This window comes from Lissotriton helveticus, chromosome 1_1 (genome assembly GCF_964261635.1).
Source record: "Lissotriton helveticus chromosome 1_1, aLisHel1.1, whole genome shotgun sequence".
Classification (NCBI taxonomy): Eukaryota; Metazoa; Chordata; class Amphibia; order Caudata; family Salamandridae; genus Lissotriton; species Lissotriton helveticus.
In genome coordinates this window covers 609585328-609609438 of record NC_136057.1, presented here as the reverse complement: position 1 = coordinate 609609438, position 24111 = coordinate 609585328, and the positions used below count along the sequence as shown (strand labels likewise).

Below are 24111 nucleotides of genomic sequence, written 5' to 3'. Positions count from 1 at the left end.
ATTGTAGAGTTGTACGGGCACACAGTAGCCCCTCTGCAATCTGATTTTCAGACCTTGCACTGAACAGAAATATGGACAAAATCTAAAGATAGTACTTCGAAGTTAATATTCTCCAAGGACGCCAAAAGCGCCACCAATTTCAGGAAGAAAATCTCATCTGCTCTGAACCATTGCAAAGACTTGTTTTAATTAACCAATACCACTCCTTCTTAGTCAATTTGCATAGAAGAGATTCACCAAACCAAAATCATCTTGCATTTACTGTGATAAACAGTACAACGTTTAAAATCAAAATATTTTGTCCTGCTGCATTAAAAAAAAATCTGAATGTTCCTTGCCCTCTATCCTATCCTTTCGATAATGTTTATTGTATCTAATTTTCCCTGATGGCAAAAAAAGTGCAGATTGACTGACTACTTAAGAAAATTAGCCTGGTCTTAGGCTGCGGGTTTTCAGCAGCAGTACACCAACCTTGGAATACTTTTTAAGTTGAAACTTAAACACTTCATATTCTATATTTTATAGAAGGCCCTGCTAAAACATTCCTTTTGATTCTGGATTAAGTCGGCTACGTATCTTTTTTCTGATGACTATGTTCTTCATCTGTGTATATAATTTACATTACATATTTTTCATTTGCATTTCTTGGTTGCCATTTCTGAAATGTTTAGCATTTAAATTTGAGTATAAGGCGTTCAGTGAGGTTTGGAGTGAATACATTTTGGAAAAAAATAGGTATACATAGCCTACCAAAGACTGGCTCTGGTGGAAGGGTCAGGAGAATTAAAGGTGATAAGAGGAAAGAAGGCAGAGAGACTGCAAGATATTTGCAAGGAAGGGGGAGAAGATGCAAACACAAATGTGAAGGAGAACGGGAGCAGGAGGTATCTAGGAAGAGATGCAGAGAAGACCAGTACAAGAAGACGAGCAAAGTAATTCAATGAGGGATGAGGCGAAGGAAAAACATGGATCAATCAATCAGGGGTTTGTAGAGCACACTACTCACCCGAGAGGGTCTCAAGGCGCTGGGGGTGGGGGGGATTTCTAGCAGCTCCGGTCATTCGAAGAGCCAGGTCTTGAGGCTCCTCCTGAATGCTTGCAGTGTGAGGCTTCATCTGATGCAGAGTGAGAGATTGTTCCAGGTCTTGGTTGCAATGTGGAAAATGATCCGTCTCCCGTTCTGGCTCTGTAGATGTGGGGGATTTCGGCAAAGGCAGGTCGGAAGAACAGAGGTTTCTCTTGGGAGCATAGAAGGAGATTCTTTTGTCGAGGTATTGCGGTCCAGTGCTGTGGAAGGCTTTGCAGGCGTGTTTGAGCAGCTTGAAGGTCACTCTTTTTCAACGGGGAGCCAGTGGAGGTCTCGTACGTGCTGGGTGATGTGGTCTTGTCATGGGATGCAGAGGATGAGTCTGGCTGCAGCGTTTTGGACAGTCTGGATTTTGTGGAGTAGATTTTTTTGGTGAATACGGCGTGGAGGGCATTCCCGTAATCCAGCCTGCTGCTGATGAGTGTGTGGGTGACTGTTCCTGGATTGGGGGATCCATTTAAAGAAGTATGTTGAAGGATTTGGAGGATACGGCACTGATCGGTCGGTTCATGGTGAGGAAGGAGTAGAGTATGATGCAGAGCTTGCAGGCGTGGTCCGTGGGGGTGGGAGGGTTGGCAGGGGGCCACCAGGTGTCGTCCCATGTGGATGGGGTGGATCCGAGGATGAGAACTTCAGTTTTTTTCGAGTTAAGCTTCAGACAGCTGCTGCTCACCCAGGAAGCGATGTACTTCATTCCTTCCAGGAAACTGTGTCTGGTGATGTCGGGTTCCTTGGTGAGAGAGAGGATGAACTGGGTGTTGTAGGCGGAGTATGTGGGGGGGAATACGTCGTTTGAGATGGAGGTTGTCAGCCAGAGGGAGCTTTTGTGGGCGATGGAGAGTTCTACTCCAGTGTGGTTGCGGTGGTCTTTTTTCTGGAACTTGTACCCGTCGGGGATGGCAGTTGTGATGTCGGGTGCGAAGCTGGCGCTGGTCCAGGTCTCTGTGAGGAAGGCGAAGTCTGGTGAGACTGTGCTGAGTAGGTCCCAGATTTCTACTGTGTGTCTGTGTAGGGAGCGTACTTTGAGGAGGATGCAGCTGAGGGGTTTGGGCGCGCTGGCGACCAGAGGGTTGGCGGTAGCTGTAGGGGTCCGGAGGTGGGTGAAGGTGCGGATCCAGATGATCAATGAAGAAGGGATTATGTGTGTGAGGTGGCGGGGGAGGGGGCCTGACCAGTGTCACTGACCAGTACTTCAAGTCCAAAACAAGAAAGTGTGAAGTGATGTGATCAGAAAGAAGACATTGGGGAAGGTAGGGACAGCGGTTCACGGAGGCCATTCCAAAACCATCAATTAGTGACAAACCTGTGTGACAAAGTCAGGTTTCTGCAGTGCAGTACAGGATAGGTTGGTAAACTAGGCAGATGTCAGACAGGAATCAAAGACAATAAATATCATCACTATGTCACGATCTTTTAATCAAAAATTTATCAACAATGCCCTTATCAGACATGTCCATGACTTAACAAAAACAGAACAGTGTGGTCAGGGAGTGAATCAGCTCAGTAACATTTATCTGAGAAAAAATAGAGACCCAAACAAATGATTCTGGGATGAATTTCTACACTATTTCAGCACACTTCGTGATACAATTAACTTTGATGCAACTTGTGTCACAGTCTCCTGAAATAAAGTGGATCTGACTCAAAAAAATGCTTTTGCAGTTGTCGGGAATTAATTCTTCTTACAATACACAATGCATATATGAGGGCAGACCGACAAAGCTGAAGACTGCATGCAGGGATCAAAAATAATTCTGATATGCTAATTGGCACAAAACAGGGGTCGTGTTGAGATCACCAGCAAGTTTGAGAAGACCATGTTTTCACATTTAATCACACGTTTTTCGCCAGTGCTTTATGGTTCTGCAGCACAGACCAGAAATTTAGAGGTAGAGATGTGGCATCCTGAACTGGACAGTGGTCAAGGAGAGCCCATATTTAAGATGTTGCTAAATAATATGCAAACCTGAGAATTAAGTCCTTCGCCTTCTCAGAGATTGGCACTTCTGGAGGAAATACAAGAGTTTCTTTCCAGTTCATTACTTTCCTATATGTTTCCTGTGGCGTTTCAGAACAGAAAGGTGGGTATCCTATAGAAAGACAAATACAGAACTGATTTACTATTAAGCCAAAACATTGAGAGAATACAAATGAGTAAACCAAACACACAATGTAGCTTTTCACTAGTATCTTTATAGGAAGTCTGGAACTGTACCTCAAAATGTCAGTTTCATATCAACTGGAAACAAATGACATTAAATCCACAACATAAAAATTTGAATATCTAAAACAAAGTTGATATGTTTTTCAGGAAACTATTTTTGGTTGGGTGATGGACTAATGATTAAACCAATAGCACCTCACTCAACCAAAAATGTTCCTCCAGACATAAATCCATTTTACCCAATTCAAAATTACTCTTTTATGTTGTGGTTGCAATTGCCTCAATGGAGCTCCTCTTATGTCTTTCCTACAATTTTTGTTTTAACTTTTATATAACTAAATGCCAAAATAGCATTGTACATGGTTTGGGTTCACCACTTAGATCTTAAATGGCATAACCAGTGATGCTACAGTCTTGACTCCAAGGATAAAGTTCTTATCTTATATGGATTCTGCTACAGGGCATGAGATTGAAAGTCTTTGAATACTGTCGCAATGAAGCTTGAGCTTCTTGAAGTGATTAAATCTATGAAAGCAACAAGGACCAAATGGTAAATTTTTCAAACGCACCCTTCTGATGTGTGGTTTGTCAAATTACAGACGTTCAAAGATCGGGCAAACGCTTATTAAATAGTTTGAGAAGCAGAGAACTATTCTGTAGTGTGCTAGCAGGACTAATAGAAAAACATTATCAAACCCATTAATGAATTGTTACTATGATAGTGAGTGAAGGTTACATTTTACATTGAAAAGAAAACCTTACATATAGTAAAACTATAATTAAATAAGTTTGTTAACTCAGCTAACACGAAAATAAGCTACTTACCTGTAACTGTAGTTCGCCAGTTTTGGGACTCTTTCATAGATTCAAATGCTTGAATCATTCCCCGTCGTTGAGATGGGTGTCCCACTGTACCTTATAATAGCAATGTAATGTTAAACAGACTAGAAAGGCCCTAGGCCCTTCAGTTTTGTAACATATCCTAGTCATTTTAAAAAAAGAAACTAAATTTAGGTTTGAACCAATCAGCATGCCCTGCCCTCTTGAACACTCCTGTGAGAAGCTCCAGTCTCTCGGATTTTCAAAGCACGAGTGCAAAAGATAGACCCACTAAGAGAGCAAGAGCGAGAGAAGGTGAACTTCTCAGGGGAGGAGGGTGAGTCGCAGGTGAATCTATGAAAGATTGCAATAGTGGAGAACTACAGTTACAGGTAAGTTACTTATTTTCTCACTCCAGTATTGGAACTTTCATAGATTCACATGCTTGAATCAGATTACATAGCAGTGCTGAAGCACATTTTAACATACATGGCAAACACACATCATATATGTGTACATATGTACACATATATACATACACACATATACATACACACACACACACACACACACACACACACACACATACATACATAAATATAACCTGCTGGATGTCGCCAGTTAGTTATAGTTAGGATGTAGGTTCCATAGGAAAAGTGTTTTTTCAATTGTCAATAACTTTGGCGTTGTTTGTCTTCTCTTCATCAAATTTACAAAACTAGTTTGACGCTCACTTTAGCTGCTATCTTGAAAATGTCGTGGTGATCTGTTAAGTGGGCCAAGAAAAACAGGAGCGGCGGGCGGTCCAAAACGCTTTTTCTCCATGTTAATTTTCTTTTTTTTAAATCTTTTTATTAACTGCACAGAAAAAACACAGTGGTGTACATCACAGCTGCTGCAATGAACGCATAATTGTACCAGACAAGATCGAGGCATAGCACATGAAATCACAGATCTAAGCCTTACAGTATACAGGATTGCATCATATATTTCACCTGTCGAGTGATTCGTCAACTCTGGCTGTCGCGGAGGGTTCACAGAGATGGCCCCTGTACTCATTCCAGCTGGACCAAATACCAACCCATTTCTGTGGGCAGCCCCTTGCCACATAGACCGTCTTTTCCTGGAGCATGCACCACTCCATGTCCTTTTTCCATGAACCAATCGTTGGAGGCATCCCCGCAGCCCAGAGTCTGGCTATATTACGTTTTGCGATCACAAACCCAAGTGTAGCCCATGTTCTACCCTGTGTAGTCAGATCAGTGGGTTCCCATATATTTAACATACATCGTTTCACCTCCACCCTCAACTCCACCCCCCACACCTCACGCATACACTGGATTATTCAATGCCAATAAACCTGTATCAATGAGCATTCCACAGGATGTGAAAAGACGTCCCTACCTCTCGGCAGCCCCTCCAACAGAGCCAGTCAGAACCATGGCCCATAAGCCGCAACCTTGTACATGAGATATACACTTGGTGGAGTATTTTCAGTTGAATCAGACGAAGTCTAGCCGATATGGCCACTTCCCTAGGGGATGCCAGCGCTCCATTCCACTCCTCCTCGTCTATTTCCAGCCCATCCGCCTCCCATTATCTCTTGAGATTTTGCAGCAGCTCAGGGGAGTTATTAACAATCTTTTCATATGTGAGGGAAATGGCGTGGTCAGGAATGTGTCCATCTAGCAGTCTGTCTTCCAGGGGGGAGGACACTGGGGGAAGGGTCCCAGGGGGAATGTTGGATTGGAGGGAGTGGCGAATCTGCAAATAGCGGTAGAATTCTCCCGGGGCAAGCTCGTAAGTCTGCTGGAGGTGCGCGAATGAAACGACCCCTTTAGAACCCCACAGGTCTCGGATATGGGAGATCCCAATCAAGTCCCAGTTATGGAACCCTTTAGTGCAGCGCAGGTTACCCAGACGCTCAGACGCCCACAACGGAGTGGACACCGTGAGAGTATCGGCCCAGCCCAATTTCTTTTGCACCACATGCCAGATCTGCACCGAGTGTTTGGTGGGCCAGTGAGCGGGAACCTACCCGGCTTAGAATATAGCGCTCTCTCGTAGTTCCCCCCCGGCAACAGCCACCGGTCCATCCCATACCCCGGGTCGTTACCATCACAGTATGTGCCCTGGTTGATGGCTGAGAGGTGTGCAGCCCAGTAATATTTGCGAATATCAGGCAGTGCAATACCCCCATCGAACCATCCGTCAATTTCTGAAGGGAGATGCGAGGCGCCCCAGCCCATAAAAGCTCCCGGCGTGAGGCTTCAAGTGTCGCGAAGAACGACTGCGGCACCAGATCAGGATGGTTCTGTAAAGCGTACAAAAATCTCGGCAGTGCCATCATTTTAAACAGTGACGTCCTGCCTAACAGGGATAGTGGGAGCTTGCACCACGCGGCCGAGTCCCTCTTGAAATGCTGCAAGGGAGGGAGGAGGTTCCTCTCGTAGCGAGTGCTCGCAGTTTGAGACATAGACCCCTAGGTACTTGAACCCATCCACAGCTATAGTAATTGGGCAATCGCGGGGCATAACCGGTGGGTCGCCATGAAGGGCATAGATTACAGATTTGCTCCAATTTATTCTGTAGCCGGAATTGCGCCCAAAACTTGTGAAAATGTCCATGGCCACTATGAGTGATTTACGAGGACTAGCCAAATACAGAAGGATGTCGTCCGCGTACAGCGAGATTCTGTCCTCCCAGCCGTCTGCCCATTGGAGTCCTTTTATAGAAAGGTCTTGTCGAATTTAGGCAGCCAAGGGCTCCAGGAACAAAGCAAAGAGCAGCGGCGAGAGGGGACACCCCTGCCGCGTCCCTCTCTCCAGAGCAAATACCTCAGAGAGTTTGTTATTAACAGTAACCTGGGCAAGTGGCTCAGAGTAGAGGAGGCGGACCCAGCCAATAAATTCGGGCCGAAACCCAGCTTCCGGAGGACCGCTATCATGTATGGCCATTCAAGAGTATCAAAAGCCATGGCTGCGTCTAATGACACAAGCACAGCGTCCTCCCGGATGGTGTGGCAGCGCCCCAACACCCCTTGCACTCAGCGGAGGTTGAGAGCGGTATTGCGGTGTGGCATAAAGCCCGACTGATCCGGGTGGACCAGCGTCGAGAGGACAGGACGGAGCCTGTTAGCGAGAACCTTGGCCAGGATCTTGGGTTCCGAATTAAGTAGGGATATAGGCCTATATGAGGCACACAGGTTTCTGGGTTTGCCATCCTTAGGGATGGCAACGATGGTAGCTATTCGTTGATCTCTGGGTAGTAGGCCTCGCTCCTTACTTTCTTCAAAGATCCGCTTAAGGTATGGACTAAGGCCATCAGATTTGAGCTTATAAAGCTCAATAAGGAGCCCGTTGGGTCCCATAGCCTTACCACAGCGCAGATCACAAATGGCCCTGTTAAGCTCCTCCAATGAGAGCGGGGCCTCCAGGAGTTCCCTCTCAACGTCCGTAAGGGCCGGCATTCAGCAAGTCAACCGAATCCTCCTCCGGCCAGTCTGACCCCCCTACTGTAAACCTGTCGGTAGTGTTTCTCAAACTCTGTAACCATCTCCCGGGGCTCCGTGACAACTGTTCCAGAATCGGTCAAGATTTCCGCAACTACCTTCTGCATCTGCTGTTTTTTGTGCAGCCATGCAATACGCTTGCCAGCTTTGTCCCCCTAGTCATAGATCCTACCCTCCCTATCTCTTAGAGTAGTGCATGCTGCATCCGTGGCCAGCGCCTTATATTCGGCTCGATTGAGGTGTAGCTGATGGGTCCCCTCCGGGCTGTCCCAGTCTAGCACCGCCGCCTCAAGGGCATGAAACCTTCCACTTTGAGCAGTTGTGCCTCTCGCTCCCTACGACTGCCCGCAATTACTGATAGGGCCTCCCCTCTAAGCACTGTCTTAAACGCCTCCCACAGTATTATCGAGGAGTCCACTGTACCCTCGTTTTCCTCAAACTAGCGGTCTATCGCTGTAGTTAGGGCCTTACGCGTTGCAGGGTTTCGGAGATGCCAGGCACTGATCGGAGCCATTCTGTCCTCTCGCTTGTCTCCGATCGTAAGATGGACCAGTAGCGGGGAGTGGTCCGATATACCACGCGCCAGGTGGGTAGCCTCCCGAACAACCATGCCGCACTGTAGAGGTGCGAAAACAATCTAAGCGGGAGAAGGAGCGATGCGGTCCCGATAGGAAAGTGTATTGCCTGTCGGTGGGGTGCTTGAAGCGCCAGAGGTCTGTGAGGCCAAACTTGTCTATAAAGTCGGCTAGCCACAACTGGCCGGAGGGTAGGTCCCTCGGGGGATGTCTATTGCATTGACCGGAGACCACCGCATTGAAGTCACCCCCGACAAAGAGCTGACCCTCCGGAAGGGAGAGGAGTCATTTCCCCAAGGCCTGAAAAGACTGTCTGTAGCCCCGGCGGGATGTAGCCAGTCACGAGCGAGGTTCACTCTGTCACCCTCCCATCGACCTGAGATGGCAGCATATCTGCCCAACGAATCTGTCTCAGTATGGTCAATGACCAATCGCAGTCCCCGGCGTATCATAATGCCAACCCCTCGGGAGCCAGAAGTGAAGCCTGCATGTAGAACAAGGGAGTACCCAAATCTGTTGAGCGTGTGACAAGTGTTACCCAGGAGATGGGTCTCCTGCAGGAGAACCACGTCCGGCGTGTCTTTTAAGGCATTGTAGGACTATTGTTCTCTTAAGCTTGTCCCCCAGCCCGTTGACGTTCCAACTCAAAATTCTAAGGCTTTTGTCCCACATCATGTTGGCGGACATGCTGAAATGCGCGTAAAGCCCCGATGCCCCTGGCACCACATCGTAATACAATCATTACCACCCTGTGTGACAACACCAAACAATCCCAACCCCCTCAACTCCCCCCCCCCCCCAGCCCTGACCGCCCAACCCAAACACCCCACCAGGCCCTCCCCCCAAACCCCCCCCCAAACATGCCCCACTCCCTGCTTCCCTGCTCCGAAGGCTTAGAACTACCCACATCCCCAATTAGCAGAGGAGCGCCTTTCGCCCAGAACCCCAACCTAGAGTGGAGAAAAGTTCCCCTCTTCTAACAAAGCTTTATACTAAGAGGAACGTGCGCCAGCCCCAGCTCCAGCCGCCACTCATTCCCACCCTCAAGTATTAATGTGCACCACTCAAACTTCGTCTCAATAGGCACGTATTGGCAGTTGGCAAATAGCCCGGTCTAAACCCAGTTCAACAAAGTCTCAGCCTGTCCCAGGAGGATGTGCACTGTACAATAAGTTACCTAAGGGGAGCAATACATAGAGCATCGTTCAACATAACCCAATCTGCACATTCCAGACGGCTCGTGTCCTGCCACCTGGTGGCTCCCCCCAAAAGGCATGACTCCCAAGTTCAGACCATGCAATACATTACAGTCAGTAGAGGTTCATTTCTGCCGGTCTGCTACCACTGCTGCTCCTTCGCTTCACGGAAATTGTCCCCACGAGAGCTGGCCGATCTCTACCTCCAAGAGCGTTGACTCCATCCTCCCGCTTCCGACCGTCCAGTCGTTGACCCCGGCGAGGCAGCCTGCGTGTCCCTCCAGCTACCGCTGTCGAGGCGGTACGAGTTCCTGGACGCTTCCTCGTCCCACCAGCTCTGCACATCCGATGGGTTGGTGAAAAAGAGGGACTTGCCCCCAGCAATGACTGAGTTTGGCTGGGAAGAACATCATGTATTTTATCCCTCTGTCGCGCAGTGCTGCTTTGACACCTGTAAAGGAACGGCGCTCCCTCTGCACCTGCAACGTGACGTCTGGGAAGAATCGGATAGTAGTGTTTTCATATTGGAGGTCTCCTTTTAGTCTCGCTGCTTGTAAGATGGCATCTCTATCCCGATAGTTCAAGATTTTTGCTATTATTGTTCTAGGCGGTGCCCCTGGTTTTGGCTTGGGGATGGGCGCCCGGTGTGCGCGTTCGATGGTAAAAACACGCGATAAGCGCTTAGGTTTCAGATGGTTGAGGATTAATAATTCTAGGAACAGCTCCACACTAGGCCCTTCACTGTCCTCCGGAACGCCTACCACGCGTATATTGCTCCTCCAGGCCCGCCCTTCCTGGTCCTCGAGCTTAAGGGCCATCTGACGGTGTTGGTGAACTAGCTCATTGACACGGTGCTCCAACGATTTCGCCGACGTCCGAAGCTCCTTAATTCCGTCTTCGTTCGCCCGGGCCTTGTCCGAGGTCTTGCTGAGGTCTGCACGGAGGAGATTGACCTCAATGGAGACTATCTATTTTCGTTTCCAGATTAGTGCCCAGGGCCTGTATGGCCGCCATGATGGAGGCCAGCGATGGTTCCTGAGGGGCAGAGGCATCGCACGTCGCACCACCCGCCTGAGGGGTCCCCTTATGAACAGCATATTTGTCCAGTTTATTGGATTGTGTGGGGACAGCAGTTTCTGGCCTCATGTTGACGTGAAGTGTCCCCCAGGCGTAGTGATCAAAAGGCAGTTGCAGGCTTGTGCGAGATTCACTATTTCAATAGGGCGCCAGGGAGAGGCAGAACAGTCCAGGCCCTCCACAGCCAGCCCAGGAGATCGAAGAGGGCGGGCCCGAATCGAACCAGCCCGGCTGAACCCCACAGTCCGTAGACCCCAAGAGCAACACCACTTGCCTTGATGAGGGAGTCCGTCCGGAAGTGACCAACACCGCCGCCTACGACCCTTCCGTAGGCCTGACCTGCACTCGTCCACTCCCGCCAGCCGGCCTCGTCCAGTAGGCAGTGACCTGTCAGGCCTCACGCGTCAGGACAGCCGATCCCGCTGCCATCCGGAGCTCGCCACCACCGGGGAGCCCCCTGCCGCGTCCCGAGCAGGGCCCCAGGTGCCACCACCCCTCCAGTCACCGCTGCCTCCTTCCGTCGTCACAGCCAGCCTTGGAGGCCCTCTCACGCAGGCCGCGTGGCTGGCACGACCGGCCCCCCCCAGCCGACACCAGGGCTGTGAAGTCTGTCAGCCGCAGAGGCCCCCTGCACCGGCCCCCGCCGCTGCAGCTGGTCAGGGCCAGGCCCACAGCCGGGGCCTCACGTAGTCCTCAGGTCCGCCCACCGCAGTCTAACAACGGCAATCCGGGGGCAGGCCTCACACAGAAACCGGTGGTCCGCACCGTAGGGGGGGGGGGGAGGGGGTGGGCGACGCCCGATAGCGTTCCCCCGCAGGCACCCCCCACAAGCGCCCACGCCCGCGGCTCGCACACCGGCCTCTCCGCAATTCCGCTCTCGCATTGTAGGCCCGTCAGACGGGCCCTCACGTACATTCCCGGTCCGCCCTCGCCTCCACAGCAACTCCGCTCCAAGGCAGACCAGCACCCGGGGACCGGATCTCAGCCAGGGAGGCAAGCTACGCCGCCAGGGTTGGAGCAATCAGCAGCCCAGCGCAGCGCCGGACCTGCGAGAGAAGTTTGATGGTTGTCGGATGTTGCCCCGGATTTAGGAGAGTGAGGGCTCGGCTTCACGGAGCTCCCGAGTTAGGCGGCCATCTTCACTGGCGCCTGACCACGCCCCCCCATGTTAATTTTCTTAGGAAAATTTAGACACAGCTACAACCCGAACTGCTGAAAGAAATTATAACAAGTTTGGCCAAAAGGTAGCTCTTGGCCCACAAAGCACTCTTTTTGTTAAATGGTGTAAATCCGTTCAGTAGTTGAGAAATGTAAAGAAATACCCAGTAGTATATCTAGGGACATGAAGGATGCGCAAACCCTCCCGATCTCGTGCCTGAGATCTGATTGGCTGCCAACACTTCAAACCAGGAAATGTTGGCAGCCATCTTGCGACACTGAACCGAGTCACAAGAAAAAAGATTTTTTTTTAAAGAAAAGGAGGCACGGTAGAGACCCCCCTAGGCCTATTGGAGGGGGTGGGGTGGGAGAATTACACCGCCCAAAAAAAGCATAGAATTAGTCAGGCGTCGCATTGGATTCAAGACTCCTGCTGAAAATAGGGGGGGGGGGGCGAAGCGGGGGGCCCACCTATGTGAGTGGTTCTGTCGATGATGTCATCAGTAATGTCGTGAGTGATATCTCAATATCACTGACCATGTCATGAGTGATGTAATATGTGAGGTCATAAGCAGTGCATTGCGGGGGCGTAAGTTATAGTTAGCTCAGGTAACTAACTGCCGAATTTCTCTTGTTTTGTAAGAGTGAAAATGACAAACCATAACGTCCCTGTAAACGTTGTTTTTTTCAATATATATATATATATATATATATATATATATATATATATATATATATATATATATATATATATATATATCTACACAGACACAATTGACCAGAGATGTACGTAATTTATCACAAAAATATACACACACACCCACACCCACACCCACCCACACACACTTGTATCTACAAGTACCATGAGAAAATGTGCAAAACAGGTAAGAGGATGAGCACTGCTTTAACCACTGCTGTGTTGCTGCGAACTGCAGATTCCAAGCAGTAATGCTTTGTTAAAGGTGTGCATGTTTTTCCATGTAGCTGCATGGCAAATTTCTTGAAGTGACACATCAGCAAACAGCGCTGAGGAAGTAGACAAAGTTCTTGTTGAGTGAGCATACATTGATGTCTGTAATGGTTTGCCTGTTGCTTAATGGCAGAGGTGAATAGCGCTGGATATCCACCTTGCAATGCTCCACTTTGAAAGCAGATACACTTTTCTGTGGTGGGCTGTAAGCCACATACAATTGATTAGGCTTGCGAAAACCTTTTTTTTGGTCTAAATAGAACTTCAAGCACCTCTTGATGTCTAAAAAACCTAGTGCCCTTTCAGGTGGCATTTAAGGGTCTGGAAAAATGTTTTCAGGATGACCGCTTTATTGAGATGAACGCCTTAAGGAATTTTAGCATCACCCTATCGTCCCTAAGTTGCATGGTGGAAGCCTGGATCTCGCAGACACGCCTGGCAGAGTTCAAAGCTACAAGGAAAGCCATCTTCCAGGAAAGTAATTTAATATCTGCTCTGTGAATGGGCTCAAACGGATGCTTCATAAGCTATGAGAGCAGTGTTTAGTTGCCAGAGTGGAGGTGGAAGTCTAACTGGTGAAAAAAACTCAAAATTACCCTTTGAGGAATTGTTTTACTATTTTGGCAGACCATAATGACGATGACTACGATGATCATCTGAAGTGGGATGTGGCCGCTGAATGGTGTGTGAGCCAATCCTGAGCACGCTAACTGCAGAAGTAACGGAAGGATCTCTTCAGGCGAGAAAAAAATTGGATGTACTTTGGCCTGTTACCACCATATGCCAAATCATTTCCACCTAAGGCGATAGGTTTTGTTTTTACTTTCTGCGCTGGCTCAAAGCAGTATGTCCATGCAGTCTGGTGAGATGTTTACATGGGCGAATTCATTGTGCTAAGGAGCCAGGTCGATAAGGGAAGAGACCTGCGATCTGGATGTCTCATATGGCCCTGGTTCATTGTTAGTAGAGAGGGAATAGTCTACAACTGCATGTGAGTTTTCTCAGAGAGGGATGCAGTTCCGTAAACCTACTCTTGCATGGTTTGGCCTTCATTTTCATTAAGACTCTCGGAAGGAGAAGTATGGGAGGAAAGGAGTAAGCAAAGATTCCAGATTATGCCATTGAAAATGCATTCCTCCATGATCCCTGATGGTGATGCCAGCTTGCGAAGAACCGGCACTTCCGGTTCTGGTGGCTTGCAAAGAGGTTCAGATCAAGTTTGCTCCACTAAGAGAAGATGATGTAGAGTATTTTCTGATCCAGTTCCCACTCGTGGCAAGAGGTCCTCAGGCTTCTAAGGGTGTACGCTATTGTGTTCTGTTTTCCATGGACAATTTTCTGCTCACAGATGCACTTCGTGGTGGATGGACCATTCCCAGATGCTTTGTGCCTCCTGGGAGAGGAGATCTTGTACCGCCCCGCTTGTTGAAGTAGTGCATCGTGGAGGTATTGTCCATTCGGATGAGCACTGCACGGTTTCTTATCTTTGGAAAGAAAGCCTGCAAGGCTAGGTGCACTGCCTTGAGCAGATTGATATGGAAATGCTGATTAGATATCTGCCACCTGCCGCTGACCTGCATGTCTTGAATGTATGCTCCCCATCGGTCTAGGGAGGCGTTGGTGGTGGTGGTGGTTAGTCGAGAAGCTGGACTGAGGAACGAAAGACCAGCTGACAGATTCGCTTGTTGTGTCCTCCAGGATAGGGCTTTGACCATGGACGGAGTGACTTTGATGAGGTCATCAAAAGACCCCCTCTGCCTATTCCCATTGTCAGTTGAGTTTTTACTGGAGTCGACTCATCTGTAGACGGTAGATTGGAACTAGAGGGATGTATGATTATATTATCCATATGAGGGCCTTGTAGAGGCAAACTGAAAGAGACACTTTTCTTTGTACCAATTTTGCTAAGGACATTAGCTTCAATTGCCTCTCTGATGGGGTATACGCTTTGCTGAGAGTGGCATCGAGTGTTCCTCCCAAGAATTTTAAGTTTCTTAATGGGTTGAGAACTGACTTTTCTGGATTCAGTGTAAGGCCCAGCTCGCTGAATACGGTTGTCCAGGCAATTTGGACTAACCAATCATCTACATATGGGGAAAAGTTTTTTTTTGTTTCCTCAAGAAGTCTGCCACAGGTGCAAGACACCTTGTGAATATTTGAGGGGCAGACTTCAAGCCAAAAGGAAGAACCTGGAACTGGTAATGGGCTGGCAGCTACTTTGAATCTTAGGAATTTCCTGTGCGCTGGGTGTATGGGGATGTGAAAATACACATCCTGGAGGTTGAAGGTAGACTTATATTGCTTGTTTAGGAGTAGCAGAATATCCTGCACTGTAACCATGCAGAATGACTGAGATAGGTGTTGAGACTTCTCAGGTCTAGAAGGTTGCCTTTCTTACAACTTGACGACGAAGACGAAACGGGAATAGAATCCCTTTCCTTGTTGTGATGCAGGAGCTCTTTCTGCCCCTTCTTGAGCATGGTTATAAAGTCCAACTTGAGAAGATGTAGATGTTTCGGAATGAATGTTTGAGGTGGGGATGGGGGCTGGATGAATGTATGGATAAGGTTTAACACACATTGGTCTTTCATTATGTCCTGCCAGCATTGAATACAGTTGGATATTCTTCCTCCTAGCCTGAAAGGGGAGAAAAGGGGAGTAGCCGGAGCCTGTAGGTGGTCATTGGAGTCAGCCAGTTTCTTTCCTTTGGCGTCCCACTCCGCTCTCTTGGAGCTGGCCTACTGAAGGCTGTATGCGGTGACTGCCTTTGTGAGTACTGGAGACGAAACTGCTGAGAGGAAGAGGAATAAAAGGGTCAACAATGTTGTTGGTAACCTCCTCTATAGGGCAATTTACGATATTCAAGTGTGCCCATTGATTTTGCTTTGTCAGTGTCTGTTTTAATTGTTTGTAGTGCTTCATCAATAAGCTTGCTGAAAAGGGCTTCGCCATCGTATGGCAGATCCAAGATCTTGCTCTGGATCTACTGCTTAAAAAAGGTAGCTTTGAGTCAGCCATGGCTTCTTAACACAGCAGCTCTAGCAGACTGTCTGAACCCCGTAGTGGCAATGTCCATGGCACAATCCATCACCTCCGATGATGGGCACCCCTACTTCCCTACAGGTTACACAAGTACCTCTAAAACCCCCACAGAGAAATCTTACTAGCATATGCGCTTGTAACCTGTAGGTTCAATGCAGTGCTCTGCTACAGGAACATTAATTAAGATTATTTAAAAGAAACACAAGCAAGTGATAAAACCAAAGTTTGCTGCACTAGTAAGACGGCACTGATGCTCTCTTCCCCAGAGCTGGCACACACACAGGCTGGCAAAATACTATATTTAGACTAACTTCAAAACTTTTCACAAGCTGGATGTGTACTGCACAGGGAAGCACACATGCAATTTTCGAAAAGTAAGGAGAAATGCAAACTTAATCCCTCGTTAACACCTGCCTCCATGAGGCATTCATTTTTGGTGGAAAGATCAGTAGATGTTGTTTTACATTAAACAACATGAGTGACATCAAGGTAATGTCTATCTAGCGGTCACAGAATGCCACCTGTAATGCAAAGTAACACAGCAGCGTAAAGCGCACTGAATTAATTTCATACTCAAGTCTCGAACTTTCTTATGATAATTCATACCTATGACTAACAGATAATACACTGCAATAAGTGAATTAACCGCTGTAGAAATACCAGTAAAATACCAGCAAAATCCCTGAGTCTGGAAGAATCGCATACGTCTTCGCAACAGGTACCTTTTAGCTATGTTAAAATGTGGTCTATTTAGAATACTAGTAAGCCAGAACAGAAGTATTTTCAATAAAATAATAAATCTATATCAGCCTGCTTGGCATCAGCTTTGCGCTAAAGTATAGTGTGTGCTGTTCGCCAACCTACAGAAACATGGCACTCATTGGTCGCTTAAAATTTCTTTTGTCCTCAACAGGCTCTATTTTCATGCCTTGGTTGGTGCGGATATAACACCACAGCCTTGTTTTAATTTTTATAGAATTTGCACAGTCAAGCTCTGCGAAGATGAATAACCATAGCAGTCTTGGAAAATGGGTTCACGCTTATAATAATTTAAATGTTCTGCTGCAAAAGAAGCTTATAAGAAAGCACCATCATAAACAGGATCTCTTCTTTTGCTTCCCCTCTTAGGCATCTCCACAGCATCCTTTTCCTTAATCGACTACTACTGTCCAGTAGGAAATATCTGACAGTCCAGTGAGGGATTCTAATTCACATAGCATATCAATAGCAATCATTCTTTAACACACGTCCTCATCACGGAAAATTGTGCACTTATGTACTCTTTCAGTTTAGGTTACTCATGGGTAATTTTCAGAGGGCTGTCGATTGCATACATTTCTAAGGCTGCTACCTGCCCTTTTCACGGTGCCTTACTGGTTGAAGACTGGCAGTTTAGAGGATAAAGATTTCAGAAGCATACTGCTCAGTACAGGCGCGGTTGTTAACTCTTTTTGATTTTTGAATAAACGTACATGTATGGTAATCAAAATGTCAGTGTCCTTCAAAACCAGACTGATTACCTGGCACTATCTTTTATGTTAAATGATTAAGAGGAGGTAGTGGGAACATGGGGTAATGCCCAGATTACCTACAAACAATTCTCATAACAGAAAGACTTCTCATCCTTCTCTCAGTCCTTTGCCCCTTCTATCCCATTTCCTCCCTCCCAGAATCTGCTACCCCTTACCTGAAAGGGATTTTTACTGCTTGGATAGAGGTACAGAATGGCATTAGATGCGACTGGTCTGACCACCACGCTATCACATTCCTACTGCCTGGCACCCAATAGACATGGTCACCTAATCCCGTGATTCCCAAATGCTGGGTTAGAGACACCAAGAACCTGGATCATGGGAAACTGGCTGACCTCCCTACTCCCCCCTCAGGTCTCCACAGTCAAAAACCTCATTGACCATTACTCCACAACCATATCCAACATTCTCGATGACCTTGCTCCGTTAAAACTAAAAAGAACCCGGATCAAAAACAGGAAGCCCTGGTTCAATGGATCCCTCAACAATGAGAGGAGATCCCTGTGGCAGGCTGAACGCAACTGGAAACAGCACCCATCAGCAGCCCATCTACATCTTCTCTGTTGTTCCAGAAACGTATACAATAGGAAAGTCTGCAACTCGAAGAAAGAATTATTTAGAACCGAATTGGAGAACGCCAACAATAGACAATGCAAGCTATTTGAATTGGTCAAACACCAATCTAACAAACTGGCTAAAACCTCCAAAGAAACCCATAAAGCACAAATAACTTGTGAGGAATTTTCCTCCTTCTGTGACAAAATCTCTGCCCAAGGAAATGATCTTAAATCGGCAACACTCTCCAAAACCTCGCTGGCCCCACCTGTTCTCTCTGCGCTGCCTCCCCAGACTTCACCCAAAAACTAAGCACACTGGTCCAACTTCAAAGTCTAAGAGGAACATTGTCTCAAAAATTCTGTTTTCCTTAAACGCAAACAATCACTACAACGATCCCCTCCCCACTAACTGCCTAACGACCGCCTCTCAAGCTATCATCCCCTCTTGGACTGCAATTATCAACGCTTCCCTACTACAGGGAATGATACCGGACTTTCTTAAAGCCGGCCAAGTCGTCCCGATCTTAAAAAACCTACGCTGGATCCTACTTCCCCTGACAACTATAGACCTATATCCAACATCCCACTCTTAGCGAAAGTTCTTAGAAATGCGTACAACAGCAGCTGAGGCAACACATCACCAACTTCCACCTACTAGATGACTTCCAATCCGGTTTCAGACCTGGTCACAGCACTGAAGCTACCATCCTACACAGTGGCGGCTCCTCCAGAGGGGCTTGGGGGCATTGCCCCACTGCTTTCTCGCAGTGCGAGAAGTCAAACATTAAATGGTAAAACTACCATTCTATGTTTCTGCTTCTCACACTGCGAGAAAGCAGAATTGCCTGGAGTGCCTGGTTGTGGGAGGACAGGAGGGCGGTGCTGCTCGCGGGCAGGTGGGAGAGTGGCTTGTCCACTGTTGTGGGTGCGGACTGTTTGGTCGGCCTCAGGGCCGAACAAAGCAGTCATGCGCACTCCCCTTTTTTCTCTATGTTGGCTGCATGATACAGCCTACATAGAGAAAACGGCCCGGCTGGGGCGCACTGCGCTGTGCCTCACCAATCGCAACGCTGCCATTGCAGCATTGTGATTGGCTTAGCCTAGGGTAGGGGAGTGAGGCTGCCTGCTTCCTGTTCCTCCACCAGGACTCAGAACAGCGGGACCCGACTGCGCAATTACACCGCCAGGAGTGGACTCTGAGGCAAGGTACGTAACTTTTTATTTGCATTCTGCATCTTTTGATTTGAGTGAGTTAGTCATCTTTGGCTTTAATTTTCGAGTCTTGTTGTGTATGTTCATGTCCGCTAGCATATTTCGTAGGTATTTTGCCAATTTATGGTGCATGAACTTAATAAAAGAGAAAACAACTAGGCTTTCTTATCGGGAAATAGTGTTTTTTAGCGTGAAGTGGCATCGCGCTTAAATGTTATCCTTGGAAAGTCATTAAGTTCGAATTTCTATAATCACTTCAGGCAGAAGTGTATTCCTCAGCCCGCTGAACCGAGGCCTTGCTTCGACTGAAAGGTAAACAGAGCCAGCAATACAGGTCTTCCTCGGCTGCGAAATTGTCATTGCACTTTACATTTTATAATGACTGAGTGTCTAAGGAGCATTCTTGAAGCCCAGTGAGTAAGTCAAATTAAAGGTGTCATTTGCTGTTGCCGAATGAGCTGTAGCGGCTTTGAGCTGACCTGTGTATTCTAAGACGCGTGCCACGGTGTAGGTGCACGCGGTGGGCCGCATTCCCGTGCAGTCATGTGGCGTAGGTACAAAGGTTGTTTCAATTACTTCATTTGGATCGCTCCTTTGGCCCAGCTCTCAGTAGGAGGTGATGAAGCATCAGCCCGTGAATGCAAAGGAACCCTTGTGTATTTTAAAATGCCTAAGCATTGATTTAAATGTGCCATGGCTCTAGAATGAACGTGGCCTGGCACGGCTCTTGGCAGCGAGACCCAGCACAGACCTAGATTTAGGAAGCACAGACGGAGAAAGGGAGCAACAGTCTACGGTGTTCTAAGGCTTAAAAATAACGAATTCTGCACTCGAGACCGAACATATCAAAAAGTGCAGTATATCGAGCGGCCAGACAGCCGGACAAAATTCATATTCAGAAATATTGTGTTAGGCATCTTTTGTACAACGCTCACTCATCATAAAGGTTGCTTTAATAAAAATCTCACCCACTCAAATATAATTAACATTTTAAAACCAGCGATTGCAGATTATTATTTCGTATAATAACTACACAGCTGAGTAAGGAAAGATGCACAACCTTAGGTTATGAAATGTTCTTGGTGAACACCAGCACACAAGCTGAAGTGGGCTGAACTTCTTTTTAGATTTCCAAAGGGCAGTAGTGATGAACTGGTAGCAGCCTTCTCAGAATTCCCAAGTATGTGCATATCAGTGGTCACTGGGCTTCCTATGTACACTGCACTCACTATACAGTCATTTCAGAGGTACAAACTTGAACATTTCACTAACTTTTTTCCCAAAGTCATACATTCGCTTCAGAGGCACAGAACTGACATGCGGTTGACTTTTCTTGAGCCCTACCAGCCTTTACACGGCACAAGCGGACGTGTGACTTACCCTGCTCTGTCGCTACCGGTTTGGGCCTTCCATAGGAGACCCCTAATTTCCATACAGACCAGGCCGCCTCTGCTTGTCCCCTAAGGCTTCTGCATAACAACCACTCTGTACTATTGGATAATCCAAACCTGCCACAGATGTAAAGCATTCGCACAGCATCGGTAGCTGCAACAGCCCAGGGGGTTTGTGAAATGATAAAATTATGTGCAAAGGAAAAAAATAGTGAAAAGCCTCAATCAGCTCTGTGTACAACAAGGTATCCCCCAGTTAAATTTAAGCCTAAGAGCACTGCCAAAACCTTTCTATGTTCTCTGTTGAAAATGCAAAAATAAAGTCTATAAAAAAAAAAAATTAAGCCTAAGAGGAGAGGGAAAAAGAAACACACAAAATGCAAAAAACCTCTAATCTGGCCTATCTAATTTGTATAATGGTGTTACTCCAAAATAGACATATACCCCAGAAAGACCAAATCTCAACACAGAAAATCAATTCTTTCAAGTTTTATTTATCAAAAAATATATTTTTTTGTAATTTTCTGCATTTTCATATCCTTTTTTGTATATAAATATAGACACTTTTTTCTTTTATAATTATATGACATTTTCAAATGAAAAACATAAGTTATCACATTTCATTTGGAAAGAAACCTAAATTGAAACCAATGCGTTTCAATACAATTTTATAGTATCCCCCAAAGAAAAAAAGATTTTCACACCATCATCCTATCATTCTCACCTAGCATTCTTCTCACACATACCATCAATAATACCACACTGAAAAAAATCACAATAAAAACACATCTGAACATGAATCCTGCTCAATAGACTTTTCCATCATATTTATCAAACTCATGGTTTAGGCGTTTGTACATCCATCACATTTCTTTTCGGAATGAATCTGCTCTTGTTTTAGTTCTTGGGTGGAACTCTCGGATGTGTGATGACTGGCCTAGGCACATTTCGGTGACAAAAGATGCTCAATATCACCTTCTTCAGGGCCACATGAGCAATATGTTTTTCTTCTGTATAGCGGACTGGGGGTCTATATGCGAATAAGAACACAGTTATTTCCAATTTCAATAGCCGTTAAAAACGTCCAAAACGTAATCATCAGAGGAGGGATTTCCTGAAAGGATGTATCCCTAATAGTTGTCATATAGGAGGGATATTCTTCTTTTGTTCAAAAACAATCTGAACTAGCCATTTCCATCATATAAAGTCTTTAAGTGAGAAATGCCAAATCCACCTAATTTTTGAAAAGTATTTTCCTTGTGTATGTTTATCATTCCAACCAACTCTGATGGAAGATATAGGTACCTATGTTTGATCTTTCAAATGAGCACAACACGTCTCATTTCATTCGTACTGTTCACCCTTCTGCAACTTCGAATTCCGTCTCCTCCTCCTTACTATTGGATAATCCAGGCCTGCCACAGATGTAAAGCACAGGTAGCTGCAGATTTGATAACTCTGTCAAACATACAAGCTTCTTCAACAGCCCAGGGGGTATGTGAAATGGTAAAATTATGTGCAAAGGAAAGAAATAGTGAAAAGCCTCAATCAGCTCCTGGAGAAAGATCACTTTTCTGAACAAAATGTTTACACAGCTGTAAACATGGCATGATTACAAAGAGTTCTTCTCCATGCGTTTGTGTTTAGGTATCAGTGAAAGAGATGTATATATTTCTATTTTGTGTACAGTTCTCTAAAGAATCCTGCAGGACAGAAAGACAGAGAGAGAGAGTGTTTATGGGTTAGAAAGCGAGGGTAAGAGTGGAGTATTGTGTGTGTGTGTGTGTGTGTGTGTGTGTGTGTGTGAGAGAAAGAGAGAGCGAGAGTGTTGTGTGCGTGTGAGAGTAGGAGGGGAAGGGCAATGTGTGTGTGCGCGCAAATGTGTGAGAGAGAGCAGGTTTGTGTTAGAAAGACCATGTGTGAGAGCGAAAGACTATGATGGGTATGAAAGAGGGAGGGAGGAAGTAGTAAAGTGTGTGTGTTTGATACTTGCCTCTCAGACCCCCAGTTCATGCCAAAAGCACAAACGTTAAATGTTGACAGTTAATTGTGCACACAAAGCTCTGTGAATACGGACTGCAGCACACATAGGTACGGACCTAGATGAAGGAGTATGCCTTGCTAATGAAGTTACATTTACATACACTTTTTAATCAGTTGCTATATATTGTGGTAACGTGTTCATTAATATTGAGAAATTGGAAATTAATTAAAATAATCATAAAGCCCAGCAGTGAATATTCCCAGTAGGTGGACAAACTGCCAGAGTCAGTTCAAAAACTGAATTACAAAATGTGCGCAGGCAGGACAGTAAAATATTTACACAAATTCAAATCACCGTGGCCATAAAGCAGCAGAGTCCCTGCAGGGAAGGGGTTGCAAAGACATTCAGGGAAAACCTGTGATGCATGCCAAGGAAGCGGGAGGTCAAGGGATGGCAGAGAGCTGGCACTGCGCCTGTTGCATCAGGCACAGGGAAGATAGGTGGTACAAGCATTCCAAGGGCAGGTGTGAGAGGGGAAATAAGAGGCAGAGAAAGGGGGTACACTAACCAAGAGGAGAGGCAGGAGTCAGGAGCGAGATGGAAGGGGCAGAGTGTCTGACTATTTTCTGCATTATAATTCCTCTTATAAGATCTGTTTGGGTGTCTCTGCTTTACAGTTTTAAGATTGAGATGTGTTTGCTTGTTAGTTGTGTATTTATCTGTCTACTTAGCAATTCCCAGTAGAGAGGTGTGTGTACACCTGTGAGTGAGCATGGGTCTCTGTGGAGCTGTATGCCGACGAGACACAGATCTACATTAAAATCTCTTCTCCTGAGGACATTTTCTCCCTGAATGAGGCCTTGAAGCTGACTGGCTCACCTCTAACCAGCTCAAACTTAACCCCCAAAAAACCTGAATTTCGCCTCATCTCACCAAAAAAAAAACAACCCGACATTCAAGAATGGCTCAAGGCTATCACAGCGTTAAACTGCACCCCTATCATTGTAGACCCTGCCAAATCACTTGGAATAACCCTTGACGGCAGCTCGAATATGCGTGGCCATATCAATTTGATGGCCAAAACCGCCAGATTTCACCTGAGCTACCTAAGAAACTTGAAACCCTTCCTTGACACTCCCGACCTAAAAATGGCAATCCAGGCGCTAGTCATTTCCAGATTAGAATATGGATACTCCACCCACACAGGTCTACCCAAGAGCTCGTTGGCCTCACTGAAAGCTTGCCTCAACGCCACCACCAGACTCCTAACTGGTTCAAAGAAATTCAACCACCTCTCTCCCCACTTGAAAGCTCTCAAATGTCTTCCTCTCAAGGCCAGGATCCAACTTAAGCTGGCTTGCATCCCCCACAAGGCTTTATAATCCAATTCCCCAGCATATCTGGCCCAGAAACTCATGATATCAGGAAGAGCCAGAAATTTCCGATCCGCCAGAGACCTTTTGCTCCAACTGGCTCGCCTGCAGGGGAATAAATAAGTACAATCGGGCTTTCTCCGGGCCGCACCTAGAATCTGGAACTTACTACTGCCCGCCATCAGAAGACTTCCCTCCCTGGCCCGCTTAAAAAAAAAAAAAAAGAGGCCAAAACGTTCCTAATGGGCAAAATCCTCCCCTAATGCTAGCATTACATGCACCACAGTGTCCCTGTACCACCCACTATCTCGGCATTATCCACGGTCTTCCTGGATGTACTCACTCACACGGAGTCTGTTTTAAATGTTTCCTCCTGTTTTTTTTCCCCCACAGGTATCCTCCGATTGAAACTGCCTGCCTCTTTGTACAATGTATCTCCCTGTTTGTATCCCAACTGTATTCC

At 46.6% G+C, this 24111-nt stretch overlaps 1 protein-coding gene across 2 annotated transcripts in view; it reads right to left on the bottom strand.

The window, feature by feature from the left end:
- Positions 1-24111, bottom strand: part of STK38L (serine/threonine kinase 38 like) — a 456714-nt gene that overhangs the window by 72768 nt on the left and 359835 nt on the right. For both annotated transcript variants that reach the window (XM_078674124.1, XM_078674123.1), the window contains exon 11: positions 3054-3177. In XM_078674124.1, coding sequence (XP_078530250.1) covers positions 3054-3177 — 124 coding nt within the window. The remainder of the gene's footprint in view (positions 1-3053; positions 3178-24111) is intronic.